This window comes from Opisthocomus hoazin, chromosome W (assembly GCF_030867145.1).
Source record: "Opisthocomus hoazin isolate bOpiHoa1 chromosome W, bOpiHoa1.hap1, whole genome shotgun sequence".
Taxonomy (NCBI): Eukaryota; Metazoa; Chordata; class Aves; order Opisthocomiformes; family Opisthocomidae; genus Opisthocomus; species Opisthocomus hoazin.
Genome location: NC_134453.1, coordinates 19,611,606 through 19,630,353, shown reverse-complemented (window position 1 = coordinate 19,630,353; position 18,748 = coordinate 19,611,606). Strand labels below are relative to the sequence as shown.

General features: G+C 48.3%; 1 protein-coding gene across 7 annotated transcripts in view; it reads right to left on the bottom strand.

Annotated features, from left to right (window-relative positions):
* The window catches only part of LOC104335576 (CBP80/20-dependent translation initiation factor), a 176,053-nt gene that overhangs the window by 91,704 nt on the left and 65,601 nt on the right, over window positions 1-18,748 (bottom strand). For all 7 annotated transcript variants that reach the window (XM_075446638.1, XM_075446643.1, XM_075446637.1 and 4 more), the window contains 3 exons: window positions 15,517-15,590; window positions 14,519-14,623; window positions 10,264-10,339 (listed from right to left, as the gene is read on the bottom strand). In XM_075446638.1, coding sequence (XP_075302753.1) covers window positions 10,264-10,339; window positions 14,519-14,623; window positions 15,517-15,590 — 255 coding nt within the window. The remainder of the gene's footprint in view (window positions 1-10,263; window positions 10,340-14,518; window positions 14,624-15,516; window positions 15,591-18,748) is intronic.

Here is an 18,748-nt window from a genome sequence, read left to right as displayed (position 1 = left end):
CGGGGCTGATTTGCACCAAAAGCAACATAAAGCACAAGTGGAAACTTTACCCCAAGAATCCAGGTATCAAAACCTATCGCTGGGTTTCCAGAACAAAATTTGCATCCAAGGAGACAATTTTTTCCATCTGCAAGTCCAACCATGATCCATGGTCACCCACCTAGCCCCTAGGTTCTCTACAGCCTTTAGGTTGAGTTGAGTTGGTTGCAACTCTGAAGCTCCTCCATCCTTGACGTCTCCCAGAGCTGTCTACACTAGAGGTCCTAGCTGCAGGGCTGAACAAGCTCCACGGATGCAGTGGACAGGACCAACCGAAACGAGAAGACAGCTTTAAAAAGGCCCACCCTAGCCCTCTGCTTTTGGAAAACCAAGCTTTCACTGACCATGGGCACAATGGCCGGAGTTGACTGGCCACCGCGTGCCCAGGAGGTCCAGCTGCAGATGCAGGACCTGCCGGTACCATCAGGCTGGAAACCTGAAGATCATCCTGGACTGGTGTTTTCTTTTAAATGACAACAAATGCAAATTTTTTCTTCATATTTGACTCTTAAAAACCATCTTCGGTCCACACTATTGATGTAGAGCAACTATGAAAAAATAGGACAGGGTGCCTCATCTCTCCCGCTGCTGCTTCAAACCATGTCCACGCAACTACCAACCCCAAACCTTTCCATTCTTCTCTAGCAAACATGCAGCAACCCAAACTTGAGGAACGCATATTTTTATGTTGTATTTATTCATAGCCCCAAGAGGAAGGCCGGCCAAAAGTAGGCATACGCAGCCCACCAGCTTCAAGGAATCATGTCGTCATGGAGTAAGTGTTGGCGGCTCCCTTCCCAGGACCAGCGAGCAGAAGCAATCCATACCTTATGCGATACCTGCTTATTTTGCCCAGCCAAGGGGTCTTATTTTACCTAGCCAAGAGGAAACGAACTGCTCCTATAAGCATACATATTTTCTTTCCATTCGGACAAGGCGCCTCAAAAGAATATACAATGAGAAACGAAATAATCAAGCGGGTCACAAAAGCAGGAAGAAATGAAGCTTTATCATCCTCCAGTGGTTTCTCTGCTCATACATTACAGGAATTAAAAAAAAAAAGAAAAGAGAATTAGAAAGAAAGCAAGCCAACAGTGAGGAGTTCCTCCACAGTGGTACCAGCAGGTGAAGGGCAGAGCAGAAGAACCCTGGGAGACATGGACACCAGGGAAGCACCATGTGACCGAAGGCATGGAGACCACGTTCCTCTTGCTATTAGCCCAAATGAAATCCTTCAACCCCACCATCCAGCAAAGGCATTTTGGGGAGGGCACAGAATTTTCTTTCACTGACCATGCCAGCGCCCGTAGAGCCGAGCGCTTGCCATTTTTAGAGCCAGCAGAGAAGTTCATGGAGTATCTTCAAAAAACCCAAATGAACCCCATAGGTATTTTTAAAATCAGAAAATGAGAGACCATATGAACGTGGGACTAGAACGGGCCTCTGGGTCACACCACAGGCAAGGACACCATTTAACTCCCTTCATAAACAGTCTTTATTTTCCCCGTGGAAGAGACATCCAGGCGTCGTGTGCAGCAATAAATTTCCCACTTGAAGGACAATCTTTGACTGAACCACCTTGGATTGCAATAAACACTCATCCTGCCACTCAATACCTATATTTACACCCATGGCTACATACACATCTCCGCAAGCTGGACGAGATTCACTTACCTGCTGCCTCCGGGCAGGAAATTCGCATTTTAAGAACTTCTGGTCTCATCTATTGTATCGGTTGCTATTTCCATAACATCAGAGGAAAGGCAGCAGAAAGTTGGGGGGGGGGAAAGGATGTTCTGGTTAAGAAGAAATTTTTCAATGCAACAGGAAACATTAACCTCGTATTTTGTCAGACAAGGGACGAGGACATCCCCCATTAGCAGGATTTTTTGAGAGCGATGTGTTTCTAGGCTCTGTAGGTCCCTCCGCCAACGGGGACGTAGGCATGTTTCTCTTCTCCGGTACCGCGGTACGTCTACTTTTTTTTAGAGAGAAAATTCCTTCCTTCCCTTTATTTTATTAAAAATTCAGCTCTTTGACGGAGAGCGGGGAAGGGGATTAGGATGTGGAAATAGCCAAGCCAGCAGAAATAGCTGCTTGACCAAAGAGACATTGAGTTTTTATTTGGGATCTTTAGAAATCTGGATTTTTTTTTTAATAGTTTTTTCTCTGCTGCTTTTAATAACTTTATTTTTTTAATAACTTTTAATAACTTCATCATTACTCCACAACCGGCTTCAGGAAAATATTCAGCATATTCAAGGGAGTGCAGCAAAAGCCCTCTCCAATTTCTAATGAATCCTCTGGGGAAACAAGGGAGAAAAAGATGTAACGCTGTTCAGAAGTTAAAATTCAGGCAGGAATTGGGGGTGGGGGTGTTACAGTCTATAGAAAGGACTGGGAAAAAAACAAAACCAAACCTTTTAGGCTTGTTTTGGATATTATATAGCTGCACAAAAGGAAACCTTTTGGAAAGGGAAGGCAACTACCAGGCTGAGTAAAGGCCATGTTGTTCTCCAGTGTGTTCAAGCCAGAGCTCAATGTGGTGATTATTTCTGAGCCTCAAATGTCTACGGAGCTGTTAATTACACCCTCGTACAAGTCTCCATACCCAGATCAGTTAATTCCCCAGAAAACTGCAGTTCTCAGGTCTAACATCACTTGTGAACTCCTTAATAGCAAAATAAAGGATCTTTCTTCATCGTCCTGCCAGGAACAGACTTTCCCATCCAGCTCTCATTCTCTTCCCTCATCAGCTCGTGGTCCCTGGCCATGAATCCAAACCCCACCACCTCCTGTTGGGAAGCCCAGCCTAGTCCTGCCGCTCTGTCAGCCTGGCCCAAGAAAAAGGTGCAAAGCAACTAAAATCCCATTACTCATCTTCTTTTGTAGCACAAACCAGCGCCTGGCAAACTGGGGTCTAAGGAACAGAGATGGTCACTGAAAGGCTGTGCTGCCATTCAGCGAGACCTGGACAGTCTGGAGAGTTGGGCAGAGAGGAACCTGATGAAATTCAACAAGGGCAAGGGCAGGGTCCTGCATCTGGGGAGGAACAACCCCATGCACCAGGGTACAGCATACAGGCTGGGGCTGACCTGCTGGAGAGCAGCTCTGTGTAGAGGGACCTGGGTGTCCTGGGGGACAACAAGTTGACCATGAGCCAGCAGTGTGCCCTGGTTGCCAAGAAGGCCAATGGTCTCCTGGGGTGCATTAAGAGGAGTGTGGCCAGCAGGACGAGGGAGGTTCTCCTCCCCCTCTACTCTGCCCTGGTGAGGCCCCATCTGGAGTACTGTGTCCAGTTCTGGGCTCCCCAGTTCAAGAAAGATGAGGAGCTACTGGAGAGAGTCCAGCGGAGGGCTACGAGGATGGTGAGGGGACTGGAGCATCTCTCCTATGAGGAAAGGCTGAGGGAGCTGGGCTTGTTCAGCCTGGAGAAGAGAAGGCTGAGAGGGGACCTTAGAAATGCTTATAAATATCTTCAGGGTGGGTGTCAGGAGGACGGGGCCAGACTCTTTTCAGTGGTGCCCAGCGACAGGACAAGGGGCAATGGGCACAAACTGAAGCAGAGGAAGTTCCGTCTGAACATGAGGAAGGACTTCTTCACTCTGAGGGTGATGGAGCCCTGGAACAGGCTGCCCAGGGAGGTTGTGGAGTCTTCTTCTCTGGAGATATTTAAGACCCGCCTGGACAAGGTCCTGTGCAGCCTGCTCTGGGTGACTCTGCTTCGGCAGGGGGGTTGGACTAGATGACCCACAGAGGTCCCTTCCAACCCCTACCATTCTGTGATTCTGTGTGATTTATTTCCCTCCTGCTGAGGCTGGCAAGTCCTTCTAAGTGGGGTGGTGGGGACAACAGGGTAGATGGGGGACAGCGACAGACGGACAAATGGGAACGTGGGTGTTCAGAGGAACATCCTTTATTTAATGGGGCAGCAGCATCTTCTGGAGAAAGGGAGGACCCCTCAGCATGTCTGGCACTGCTCATTGGTGTGAGCAGCATCACTTGGGACCGAGCCCTGCTGGAGCATCCCATCGGAGCAGAGTTGAGGACTACATTTGCAAAAGTGAGATTTCCAAGAGGAGTCAGGGAGGTGTCATGATGCAAGAGAGGGAGGCCCAGGCTGTGGGACACGTCTAGTCCCAGGGCACCAGCTTCCCTTGGTGAAACGGGGCTGCAGTGCTTGGTAAATGCAACGATGAGTAGTTCACAGACACCACCGGTTTTAACCCCTCTCTGGTCAGGGCCTCCATTTGCTTTGAGGCTCACGCCGATGCACAGTGCCAACCTAATTCAACCCCTGGTGCAGAGAAACACCTTTCCCCACCACAAGCCCTGAGGTCTCCCATGCTGGACGTGCACCAGGAGGCCGAGGTGGGCACAGTGGGAGGACCCAGCACAGGATGGTGCGAGACGCAGCCACGGCGGGTGAAATTTCTGCTTGGAAAAAGCCTTTGGAAAAAGCCTCGTGTTTCCTCAGTGCAGAGCCGGGTTTCGGGGCCGTGCAGCAAGCCCACAGTGCCCTCTAGTGCTACAGAACTCCCCTCTGCCACCAGCTCTGTCCTCTCGGCCACCAAACACCAGGCCATCCTTCAGAGATGCAACATAAGCCACCCTTGTCCTTTCCACCAACCCTCCCTGCACACCCCAAACCCGTGTCTCCGAACCTGGCCCACCCAACCAGAGTACAAGAGCACCCCAACACTCCCATCCTGGCAGGAGCTCATTACAGGTCCATCGCTCTTCAAACAACAGGGCCCCAACCCTGCCCAGCTAACCAGTACCAGCTCCAGGAACCATAATAAAGAAGGCATCTCCGTTCCCACCAGGTTGGGAAGACACCTCCACGAATTACGAGCCAATATCGCCAAGTCTGCTTGAACTGGGTGACAGCCAGAAAAATAAAAACCAGCCATGAGAAGGGAGAGTCCACCTCATTTGTTACAATGAGAAACCAGCTCTGAACCCTAATAATAATAATAATAATAATGATCATGATGATGGAAACATCAAAGCTCTTGTCCATTTACCTGGTGTTTTCTTTGTGGAGTGAATAACTATTACACGGTATGGAAGACCACCCTAATCTGAAAAACCTACTGGAAGATCTCCCCTTTTCTGCATGTCCGACAAAAACCACGGGGTTTATAATCTGGTTCAGGGCTCATAATGACTGTGCTCTACTGCCAGACCTAAGGCTTGGCCCTTGTGAGAACCTACAAGCTGGCAACCTGTGTGGAAGTTTAGCCATCCCTGGACCAGACATCTCCTCTCCAGTGCTTTGGAGATGGCAACGATCTCATCTGCCTTCCTTGGTCAACAGTGGCCTTAACTCTGATGCTGAAGGGGTTACAGGTGACTGAAGCTCCTTTTCTCGAGGAGCTGGTCATCGTCAGTTGGATTAAATGCCACAAAAAACAGACCACAGAAAGACCATATCTTACTGGAAGTCGTGGCAAAACAAAAGCTTTTGCTCAGCAGCAGTGATCTGACTCCCAATACCTTGTGACCTATACTCAAGTAAACCTTGGCTTTTTGACAGGGACTTTCCACAGTGGTTTTAGCAGTTACAGTACTGGAAAGACCCTTGGGATAGGGGAAGCTGGCTTGTTAGACCAGAAACCTTCTCTGAAAGCAATGCCGTGCCTACACGCTCTGGATGGAGTCCAGCAGGATCTGGGGGCGGGGAGAAGAAATCCCCCTAGTTTGGGGCTCCTAGGGAGCCACCCCAACTTCTTCATACGTGTTTGGTGGACAGGTAAAGGATGTCAGGGTTAGATCTGTTGACTGGCAGGGGACATACAGCACATGGGGCACACCACATGGACCAGGTCACTCCCAGTGGGAGGCAACGTTAGACAGAGGGATGAGCCCACCCCAGCTCCAGTGGTGCAGAACAGTCTGCTGAGAAAGGGCCACAGTGTTGTGGTCAAGGCTCTGAAAGAGGAAGGATCTGGCCTGGCTAACGAGCTGGCTAAAATGAGAACTGCCCAACTTTGTAGTGCAGAAAGAGCAGGCAAGAGAGGACGTGGAGAGGATGAGGACTCTTTATGGTGATAGTAAATAACACCACCCCACCAAAGAGCTGTCCCCGAGCTCCAAATAGACCTGTCCCCCTGCCACCACCACCCTGGAAGGGTCAGCAATCTGTTAGGGTCCAGGAGCAAGCCCTCACAGCAGTGCTGGACACTGACCTCTTCACCTCACATGAAGAGTGACAGCAGAGGGGATGCTCGCCCACAATTCACCCTTCTCTCCCAGACACCTGGGCTGGCTTCTCTCTTAAGGCACCTACCATGTCTGAACAAGCCCACATATGACCCAGTTCCTCTGGGCTCCTTGTAGAGCCGACAGGGAAAGGACATGGGTACCCTCAGATGGGAATCAACCGACCTTCTCTAGACCTCTATGCTGAGATGTAACAAACCATGCCCCAACGTGTCCATGCCTCTCCTATGGCAGGAACCCCAAGAGACCAGCCCACGGACAGGTCCCACCTTTACTCACACGATCTCTGCACTGAATTGTAAGGTCTGATTTGAAAATACTTGTCAAGGAGGACGGGTCCGGAGGAGCGTGTGCAGAGACGCCTGTTAGGTGCCTAAATTGAGGTGGGATCCCAGCATAGTTAGGTATCCCGGCGCTTCTAATCCTGCTTGGACAAAGTCAGGAATACAGTGGTGCTAAGAGGAACATGAACAACTCACACAGTCTGCCTTTCTCCCAAGGAGCTGCTCCTTTGTTTCTCATCCAATAAGGAAGCTGGATGACAACCGCAGCCAGAAGAGAAACAAGCAGTTTATTGTAACTCCAAACATATGACAAAAAGGCTCAAAACTCAGTAAGGAAATGGAAGGACATGAGCTGTGAGGCAATTAAGATGCCAAACCAAACGACATCAATGCTGTCTTCCAAGTTTATCCCATAGCACCAGCAAAGCCCAGTACCCCTTTCAAAAGTGCCACATAATTTCTACCTCCTACAATGCACCGTTCGGAGGAGGGAAGACCCAGCCTGGAGACATGAGTCCAGCAAACCGAAAGCCAACAACTGCAAGCTGCCAGTCCAGAAACCACTCAGGACATGTCCCAAAACTCTCTGCTCATCTCTGTCAGCATTCACAGCATGTCCCTGTGACATGCAGCCTCCTGCATCTTTTGTGAGCTTCACAGGGAGAATGGAGGGTATCTTGTAGGACATGAGCCCTTGGGTTGTTTTCTCTGGTAAGTGTAGAGTTTGCCAAGGGCTCGGAGTCTGAAGACTGTATCTAGGACCGGGGCATTCAGCTGTGACACATGCAAGCCTAAAAGCCTTCCCGAACATTTGTCAAAGGGAGCAAAAGTAAAACGCACTGACTCAGTCCTCCCCACGACGTCTTCATGACACCGAGATGGTGACATGGTCTCCTCCAATAAACCAGCTGAGGTGAAAATGGAGAGGATGACAAAGACTGGCTCTGCATCTGAGCTGCGCCTCTCTAATGCAGCCAGCAACCGATCCTCCCCGGCGCGTAAGAAGCAGATCTTATGAATGGGGAATACTTATCTTCAAAAGATTATTTTCTTCCAAAGTCACTTTTTGGCAGCGCTTGGGTGAATCAGTGCCCAAATCCAACTACAGACTCCTGTGAGTAAGGAGAGATGAAGAGGTTACAGCTCATGAGCTGAGCCAAAGCAATGACCTCATGCACTCCTAGCCATGAAACTTTCAAAACAAAGCCTATTTACCAGTAAAACCGAGCACCCCACATGAGCCTTGAAAAGATGGGGCAGGAGGAAGCTTCAAAATACCAGTTGTCGTGAAGAAATCGGGCCGGGTTCCCAAGCGGAGCCAGCTTCGCCCGCCTGTGCATGTCCACGAGATGGCAGAGCTCGCCGTGCTGTGGAGCATCTCCAAGGAGCGTTCTCCAACGTCGAAACAAAAGGCTGCCCACAAGCATTTTTCCCTCAGACAGCTATGAAGAAAGAGGGTTTGGGGGGAGGTTGTTTCATTTTTTGTTTATATTTTCACCTTTTAATTGCCAAGGAGTCACAGGCTTTCCTTGCAATATTTTGTTAAAATAATATTGATAGATTCCAGCAGCAAAACTCATGTATATATATTAATGTCCAGATACCCAGAATAGTCTGCTTAACCCATTAGGGGTGTCACTCTATCCCTCTGTAGCGACACACATACAGACCTGGATGTATACTGAAAATCAGTTTTAGATACATGTCATATGTCCATCACATTTTACCATCAAAGGAACCCAAATTTCCAAAGCAGACTCACTACCTCTCTCAAACTTGGTGCTCTTAACCCTGCTATAGCTGCCAAGGCATATTCAGCAGCAAAATATTTGCATCTGAGCCATGCTGGAGGATGCTCAGACCCATCCAGTCGCGCTGAAGGATGCTCAGACAGGCCCAGCCACCCTGGAGGATGCTCGGATCGGCCCCTCCACCCCTGCACGGCTGCTGTAAGCAACCCATGAGATCTTAAACACAGACAGAACAAGAGTTGATCTACCTCCAACCTGAAAAGCCTCTTCTTCAGAATATGACACAAACATAACCGCAGCATGGGAAAGCCCCATGGAAGGTGAAAAATTTTTCCTCCACAGGCTCAGATGAATATTTTCCCTCATGCCCCTGCGCACTGTGCTCCACAGAGCCATTTAAAACAAGGGATACAGATGAGCAAAATCACTGTTGGCATCACACGATCACATTCAAATCCAGTTAACAATGATATGTAAGGATTAAACCAGCTGTCCGCGAGTATTTCACTTGTCAACACCAAACGAGATAAATCCTCACCCAGAACTGCCCGGCTCCCAGTTCCCACAGGCACATATGACTGTACACGCCTAGGTAAGCGAGTCTCCGAAATAACGTAGTATTGCATGAGCCTGCCCAGAGGCACAAACAAACCACCAAATCCAGCATTCCCACTAGATCTTCTGGCTTAGAGCTGCCACGCTAAGAATTAAGCTAGGTATTCAGGTATATATTGGTATTCATTCACTGGAGTCGATGGACTCAACCTGGTGTTATGACAGGATGAGATGACAACTTGACCAGGAGGACCTGGCTTCAATCCTAGCTGTCAATCCTAAAAAAAGTTAAACCCTAAAGAAGAACGTCAGCTCCTTGCACCAAAGATGGTTTGATTCCTCACTTCTAATTGTTCCCCAAAGAAAATAACCTTATTTTGCAGAATTACTGGGGTCTGTATCAGCTGAACCTGATGTTTTCTCCCCGTGACCTAAAGTCCAGACATACCGAGCATGGAAGAAACCGAGCAGAAAGCAGCTGCTGGCAGCGTTCCTCCCTGCCAACAGCATCAGCACTTCTCCGCTCTTGCCACTGGTTTGTGTATTTAGTGCCAGCTAGCTCACCCAAAAGAAATAGTAAGATCATCACATGGTTTGTAGGCTGAGCAAGGCTTTTCCTTACATGATGCATGAGCAAGAAGCCCGGCGAGGTTTTTGCTCAGCGCTGAAAAGGGCAACACCGCTACAGCACGAGATGTCTCCGTCCTTCCCTCTGGAGGCAAAGAGCAGACTTCAGCAAAAACACGCTGAGTATCCTCAGAAACTTGCCCAGACCAGGACACTCCGCTCCTTTGAGGACTAGGGCTCTGGAAAGTTAAAATTATACAACGCTGACAAATTGACCTGTTCAATGGCTTTTTTTTAACTTTCGGCTTCATCCTGCCATCCCCCAACGTCCGAGCATCAAAAGTCATTTAACCAGAACTACCAAAACTGGGAAGTAAAGACAGACGCAGAGAAGATGTACAAGTGGATGACCATCGCATGCAAACATACGCCCAAGCCCATAGGGGAAACATCTGGGTCAGCACACCGTCGCTGCAGCAATGTATTTTGGAGCTGTCAGCAGGCTCAGTGCTTTTCAGAACCTCCTTTCCTAAAATATATCAGCTCTGTGTCCATGTACGTGTATATATATATATGTATATATGTACGTATATATACACTGTCCTCAACGTTTCACCTCTCAACAAAGTCCCTGCGGTAACTGCCCTTGCCCAGCACTGAGGTTCACAGCAAAGCTCGGTGAAACCACAGGAATAATTCTCCATCCCAAAGCCCAAAGGACCACAGCTCAGCGCATCCAGCCCAGTTTTTCCCACTTCTGAGGAGGGTTTCCTAAGGAAAGGTAAGGCAAGGAGCTGCTAGTCTCCACCGTACCATGGGTAGGAGATGTCCTCATCACCTACCTGCCACACTGGAAGGACCTTCTCTATGTCATTCAAGTTGATGCTGTCACTGTCCTCGTATTTCCCTTTTCCAAGCCTGTGGCAAGAAGAAAACAAACAAAAGCAAGTGAAACCTCACTAGAACCAAAGTTAATTTTCTATTATGGCACATGGGGAAGATTAGTTCTTACTGCAAAGGACCCTCATGAAAACAAAGAGGCTATCTGAAGCGAGTAAGCTGTGCCTCCAAAACACTCCCAGGTGGGCACAAAGCCATTAATACAAAATTAAATGCTTATCCCAGTCCTCTCCACCTGCACCGTCCGCCACAGCATTCAAATGCTTTTGTTGATGGCAACCAGTGAGAAAATCAAAAGCAGTCCTGAGCGGTGGCGTTCGGCGATTCAATTTCCAGACCAAGCAAAACTGAAAGCACAGCCTACCCGGGGAAAAAAAAAATTTAAAAAATACGAGGACACAAAAATGTAATGAGAAATGGTTTCTTTGAAGCACTGCTCATTTGTTGGTCTCCACGGGAGGTCCGGTTCCCCTGCTGAGAAAGGTGTTGGAACACAAGCACAAGCATAGGTCTCCGACAGCAAACAACAATCGATAGAAATACAAACATCCAATTTGACACACAAAAAATCCTGGGGTGAGAAGCTAAGCACTGACAGACCAAACACAGAGCTGGCAGCTGAATGACTTGCTTGTATCAAGAAAGGAAAAAAAAAAAACCCAATTCAAAGATAACTACTAGCTGGACGCGGAGTTTGTCATGATCCAGAAGAAGAAAAAATGGTCAGTGCGTCCAGCTCTGGAGCCCCCAACAGAAGAAGGACATGGATGTGTTGGAGCGGGTCCAGAGGAGGGCCACAAAGATGATCCGAGGGCTGGAGCACCTTTCCTACGAGGACAGGCTGAGGGAGCTGGGGCTGTTCAGCCTGGAGAAGAGAAGGCTCCGGGGTGACCTTAGAGCAGCTGCCAGTGCCTGAAGGGACCGACAGGAAGGGTGGAGAGGGACTTTTCACAAGGGTGTGTAGTGATAGGACAAGGGGGGACGGCTCTAAACTAAAAGAGGGCAGATTTAGATTAGAGATTAGGAAGAAATTCTTCCCCATGAGGGTGGTGAAACACTGGCCCAGGTTGCCCAGAGAAGCTGTGGCTGCCCCCTCCCTGGCAGGGTTCAAGGCCAGGTTGGATGGAGCTCTGAGCACCCTGGTCTGGTGGAAGATGTCCCTGCTGATGGCAGGGGGGTTGGAACCAGATGATCTTGAAGGTCCCTTCCAACCCTTACCATGCTATGATGCTATGATTTATAAACAATTGATCTATTTTTATTACGCAACAATGTTTTTTTGATCATTAGTGACAAGATATTGTTAAATGACATCTATTAGACAGAAACTTTGATTGCGGCATGTCCGGGCAATCAGTGCCTAGAAGTCAGAGAACAACAGATCCTGGTGGAATTACAGCAAATGGAGGGGAAAAAAAATGCAGAAAAATGGAACGTGCTAAAGCACCAGGCTCGAAAAACAGCAAGCTGAATGGAAACACTGAATTTAATTAACACCCTAATTGATTTGTGGGCAGAGGTGTTCAACAGTTGACTTTCCCTCGTAGGTGAAAGAGTGAGTTTGATTTACAATGGCAAAAATACAGCGTGTGTACATATATAATATACACACACACTATATTCATATATATATAAAATTATATATATTTTTATATATATGACAGAAAAAACAAGTCAAACATCTGGGGACAAATAATACCAGTTGCAGGCAAGCGTATTGTGGGAAAAGGTTATCTGAAAAGGATGGGGACTGTCCCATGGTGAATGTCTGATGTTGGATTGTGGCATAAAAGATGAGGAGGCAGCGATTACGGGGATGAAGGCAGTTTTCCTCTCCAGGCAGCATGGCTGAGTCTGAACTACAGGACCGCAGGCAGCTCGGGCAGTCACGTTTCAAAGAGGTGGTTGAGAAATTTCTTAGAGTACGGGAGAAACTAAAGTGCTACCCGGGCTTGGGAGATACCTGGAACGAAGAGAAAACATCAGCTACAGAAGGTTGTTGGAACTGGGAGAGCAAAAGCACGGCAAGAGCTACCGCTGGAAATTCAAGGCAGACATATTCAGGTCAGAAACGAGGCACAGTTGCCTGGTTTTCCTTAACCCCTCCACTTTGATTATTCAGCATACCACCAAACTCAGTATCCGCAAAGAAAATCGGACGTCTTTCAGGAGGAAAATGCTTCAGTCGAGCAGATGACGCTCGAGGTCAATCAACTGGATGTAACTACGTGGCCAACCTTGGGCAAGGGATCGGACGGAGGAATAATATGGTCCCTTTGGTACTTACAGCGTAGAAAACACAGACTGAACAGCATCTTTCCTTTTTTTCCTATTAATTTTTTTCATTGCACAGCTTGCATCTTAAAAAACCCCACTCCAGCAAGAGGGAAAACATCTAGCTAGCAGATGGAGTTTCTTGGAGGTTCAGTCAGCTGCACCGCGCTCAGCACAGATTTGCCACGGGGTGCTGAGGAATACACAGCAGAATCAACTTTAAAAGTTCAATAATAAACCAAATTTTGCCCGCGTTCCCTCTGTTCTAGTGCAGGTTACGTACATGACCTGCATTTTGGGAGATGCACTGCTTGTGCTGACAGCACCTGTTTAACTTTTCTGCATACACACTACTTCTTATTCCATTTTTAAAGCTGTAATGTTTAGGAGTGATTAAATATCTCACCTCCATACTGCCTTCTCTACCTGTTTGCAGCCTGGGCATTCACAGCACACCAGGAACCGGAGGCAGATCACAAGCAGACCCTGCTGCATCCTCCCTATGGGTAGCAGGTGCTGCTGGTAGGATCATCTGGCAAGTGCCATCAACCATGGAGCACATTATATCTTATTTTACAGAGGGAGCACATTCTATCTTATTTTACAGAGGGACCTTCATCTCATTTTTCAAAATCATCTGTAGAAATAGGAGCAAACGTGACCAAGGCACTTAGTGACTTGGAAATCTAGTGTGACATTGATCCCAAAATTGTGAAAATTGCTGTTTAGATACCTGCAGTAAATATTTACAGTGCAGAAAAAAAAGCTTTGTACAGTCGTGTGAGTCTGTCTGTCGCTATATGGTACAGGAGCCTCCTGCAGATGCTGAACCTGGGCTGGGGTGGGATTGCTAGCTCGATGTTTCTAAATGAGATACATAGCCCAGTGAAGTGTATGGCATTGGCCTTTACTTTGGCAAAATCAACTTCTCAACAGAAAAACTTCCCTGAGAGAGGATTTCCATCCCTACGTACAACACAGCAATGAGAAGTCACCTGCAACCTTCTCAACCTCATCTTTTAGACCCATTCTGATTTTTTTCCTCCCTCTATGGGCAGGAAATTTTTAAGGATTAGGCAAAAAATGACAAAAATTTGATGAGATAAAATATGGTTATGGAGTGCTTGCTCTATTTTTTCTTTAGCAAAGATTTGCAGTGAGTTGCGTCAGGGATGAGTTGAAGCTTTGTCACAACTTGGGATAACAGGACAGGTCCTAAACAACACTGCCAGCACGTTAAGCACCAAGACTAAATGATAAGGAGAGAAAAAAACATACTATGATTGTTTCTCAATCTGCAGAGGAATGGTGATGTCCATCTAAGCAACATCGGTGAACCACTTGGTGCCAGCATGCTTTTATTTGGCTTGACCAACCAACGACCAAAGAGGAATCCAGAAATACCATGGAAACCTCTGGAGGCTGTCACCACCGAAAGGAGCTGTTTACTATTTCCACAGCTAGCAGATATTTTACTCCTAGCAGATAGGGGATGAACACTTGGATCTACACACATCACTATGATGCTTTCTTCTCGCCTGAAGTCTTGCCGGGGAGAAGAGCAGAAGCCCTGTCACTCGTGGGAACTGTAACTGGGATCAGCACTAAGCCAAGATCTTTCCTCCAATATCCAGAGATGTTTAAATTTGGGAGACTTGGATCTAGAAGACTTGGATCCTGCATGGTTTAAAGACTGAGCCCTACCAAGCAATGAAAAATACAGTCAGCAACTCTGCTCCAGCCCACAATTGGATGGTAGAAGAGCCAGACAGACTGATCATGGCATCCCCAAACCCCATATGTGGTCCAGCGCCTCTTCGCCACGTCTTCCGCATGAGCCGTGCCAACATGCTAGTGTTCCTACAGCAAGGGAGAAGTCAGAGGCCGTGCCGGAGAACATGGTATCGCATGCGCAGCACTCACCCTTCTCTGTCTATGTGAGGCAATGGGTGTTTGGAGGTGTTTCGCAGCTTCCTGTGAAATGGGGTGAAATCTAGTTTTTCAGGCTGCAAGTCCCACATCGCACCACTAGGAGAGAAAAAACAGGGAAAAACAAAGAAAGAAAGTCCACTACTAATTAAACACCACCGAGCTGAAGAACAGAGGGCACATGGGAGCCTGCAAATGAGGAAAGCTGGTGCTTCTGGAAGCACCGCTCCCTGCCGCAAGGCACACGGATGCGGGCCTCCAACCTTCGCGCTGCTGCATCATGTTTCTTTTCATTTCTTCTGGGTTTTCTGGAGATGCTGAGCTCCTATTACTTGCACTAAACCCCCAGTTTCGATGGATGATGCAGCATGGTACAGCACACACCTTGCAAGCAAGGGGGTATCGCAACAGGTAGTGGTCTGGTCCATGCAATGGAGATGTTCTCTTTGGTCCTGCACAACCTGCCCACTCCAATGGCCCGGAGCAAGTCCCAGGTGGGAACTCAACCCCTGCGGACTCCTGCAATGCTCCAGGCACAGAGAGAGATGCAAAAAACTGGACGGAAAGCATATTTCACCACTTTCCCCACATTAATGCGGCAGCTGAAGAGCTCTTCCCAGCAGCTGTGAAGCCAACGCATGATCACACCTCCAATTCATGGAAGAGTAAAATCTTGGAGCAGTAGCTCAGAGCTGCCTCAAGCCTTGCCTGCACAGCTCTTGGATGATTACAAGTAATCATATCAGTACCAGTTTCCGACGTTTGGACTGCAGACCCATCCAGCAGCCTCTCCTAAGCACGTAGGATGCTTTAAGTAGATTGATTCTGCTTAGTGCTGCGGGCTAAATGGGGATGGGGAGGAGGAGGAGCAGCGATGCGAGCACCGGCAGAGTACTCACTGGTGGCTGGGTACCGGCAGGAGGAACACGCAAGCAAAGGCGAAGAGAGGGCACAGTCCATCTCTCTCTTAAAGCGTTTTAAAACCGGCTTACCTGAAGGAGTCAAAGGTGTTGGCAGCCCAAATGTCTGTGCCCAGCATGTCAAGGGAGCTCTCCTTGTTGCCATTCTAGGAGGGAGGGAAAGGCAGTTACTCGCTGGAAGGCACGCGGCGCTATCCGGACCACGGCACAGCCCAGCACAGCCTCTCCCACTACCAGCCACGGAGGTGTCCCGGCTCTGCACGTGGGCTCCTCTGTTCCCGTGTGAATCCACGTTCACTGCAACGCAGAGTCCCCTCGCCTGCTGCAAAAGCGCACCGTGAAGGGAAGGAGTGACACAGTTTCAGCCTTGGGCGCACAAAGCCGTGGACAACACGGAGCAGACAACACATAGGCTCAGCTCTGACTCCAGCCCGGTCCTCATACCCCACCATCCACAACCTCTAAGACACACCAAAGTCCAGTGGGCAGGTTGACATCCCAGCCATGAAGACACTCTGCTTCAGTCACAAACCAGCTGAGGTGGGAAGTGACCTCTGAAGCTCATTTGGTCCAACCCTCCTGCTCAAGCAGGGCCACCTACAACCAAGTGTCCAAGACCACATCCAGATGGCTTTTAAACAGAATAACTCCAAGGACGGAGATACTCTTCACCAGAGCCTGCTGTCACCAACAAGCATGGGTAAAGCCATCCTGCTTCTTCAAGGAGTCATGGTGGCATGAGTTCTCCTCGCTCTAACAACAGGCAGGGGATGTCAGAACCATGCACTGTGCCACCTCTGCCATGCACACCAAAAAATTAGTTCACACAGTTATCCTCGTACATGTCCCACCAACACTAAGGTGACAGTTCCTTCTCTTGAGAAGCAAAAGCATCACGGTATAATCAGGTGGGAATTATGAGAAACCTCCAGCAAACTGCAAAGCACCTGGAATTTTGCTGTGCAGCTGCTTTTGGCAAAAGCAGTGACCTGAAGCAAGAGCATCTAAAGCAAAGCCCTCACACTCATCCTTCAGAGTGGTCAGGCATTGGAACAGGCTGCCCAGGGAAGTGGTGGAGTCACCATACCTGGAGGTGTTCAAAAACGTGGAGATGTGGCATTTCAGGATATGGTTTAGCAGGCATGGTGGTGTTGGGCTGATGGTTGGACCTGATGATCTTAGAGGTCTTTTCCAACCTGAATGATTCTATGATTCATGGCCCCTTTACAGTCATCAGCCTACACATGTCCTCCCCACAGAAAGAGGGCTGCCCTCTCCACCCTTTACAAACAAAGATGTAAAACAGGTTGGATTTTGCCAGGACCATTCAAGAAATCAGACTTGCCTCAGACTCACACAGAATGGACATGTAAATCGGGAATCTCGTATTACCAATTTTCCCCCAACATCTCTTACACATATTCAGATTATTTAAATATTTCAGCCCACACGGTCCCACTCTGGTGAAACAAATGCTGGAGAAGGTGGCTTCCATATATTCCCCATCCTATAATTTCTGACGTTTTCAAATATGATTAATAATAAATGAGACGCTAAAAACTCATAACAACGTGACCATTTCTTAACGAAGTGCCAGACCTCAATCTGCCCGTGAAGTGAGCAATCTCTTCCCAATGAGCAGGACAGTGCACATTACAGATGGTCACACTTTGCCGCCATTCCCAGCACAACAACCAGTTTAGACACCAGATACTCCAAACACAGCCACATTACTCCCTGTTTTGTCTCCTCCGAGGGGTCTATGGGTTTCGATTTTAACTTCCGGGGATCTGCAGGTCAACATGTCTCCGCACAGAAATGAACTACCAGAAATATATAAAACTCTCATTCTCAATTATAAAGGCTGAGCTTTTTATTTTAGGCAAATGTAAGCAAAATTTTCTCCCACCAAGGAGAGAAATTAGTTTCTAAATCCTTAGAAACATCCTCATGCAATATAATGAAAATACACATGTGCAGGTCTTCATAGCTATCATCCAAACAAGAGATACCTCTTCTTGCAGACATCCATTTCTCTTTCCATCTCCTATGGACATGGGACATTTTATGCACCTGTCAATGAGCCAGCTACACCAGGATTTCCTAAGAGTAACATATTTGCGTTCAGTGAGAAAGATTTGGAACATGTAACCAGTTGCAATGAGGCTGAGACAAATAAGCAAGATATTAAATAGCAAAAATTTAAGACAAAGTGGGTTCCTAATGCAACAGGTTGCATCCTAAAACTGTTGCCCAAACTCAGTTCGGTACAGGACTTCCGAAGAGCCCCTTCCTGAGCCCTGAAATGAAGCATCTCGTAATTACCCTCTGATGCTCGGCTTTCAAATCTGTTTGGATGCAGATGGAGAGCCTTGGCACCGACACCTCCTAATCCACGGCATAAGCACAAGCTGTCTCACCCGGCTCCCCCGCGTCTCCTCCGCATGTCAGCTCATCGGTGCTCTACCAGTGAGCACAGGTGGGTCAGCCCCAGCACTAATCCTGGCAATTATGGGAAACTGCAGCGATGGTTCAGGCGGTTAGAAGAGAAGGCTGAGAGGGGACCTTAGAAATGCCTATAAATATCTTCAGGGTGGGTGTCAGGAGGACGGGGCCAGACTCTTTTCAGTGGTGCCCAGCGACAGGACAAGGGGCAATGGGCACAAACTGAAGCAGAGGAAGTTCCACCTGAACCTGGGATATTGCCCAGCTCACTAGGGACGAGCCCAGGCTTGGCGTGCCAAGGCCAGGGGTGAGATTGACAGCCCAGCTCAAGTGTGTCTACACCAATGCACGTAGCATGGGCAATAAACAGGAGGAGCTGGAAGCCATTATACAGCAGGACGGCTACGACTTGGTCGCCATCACAGAAACGTGGTGGGACAACTCGCATGACTGGCATGCTGTCATGGATGGCTACAGACTCTTTAGGAAAGACAGGCCAACAAGGAGAGGTGGTGGAGTTGCTCTATATGTGAGGGAGCAACTGGAATGCATTGAGCTTGGCCTGGGGGCAAATGAGGAAGAGTTGAAAGCTTGTGGGTTAGAATTAAGGGACAGGCTCACAAGGGTGACATTACGGTGGGTGTGTACTACAGGCCACCTGACCAGGAGGAGGAGGTTGATGAGGCCTTCTACAGGCAGCTGCAAGCAGCCTCACAGTCACAGGCCCTGGTTCTCATGGGGGACTTCAACCACCCTGACATCAGCTGGGAAGACCATACAGCTAGGCAGGCGCAATCCAGGAGGTTCCTACAGAGCATCTATGATAACTTTCTGATGCAAGTGGTGGAGGAACCAACAA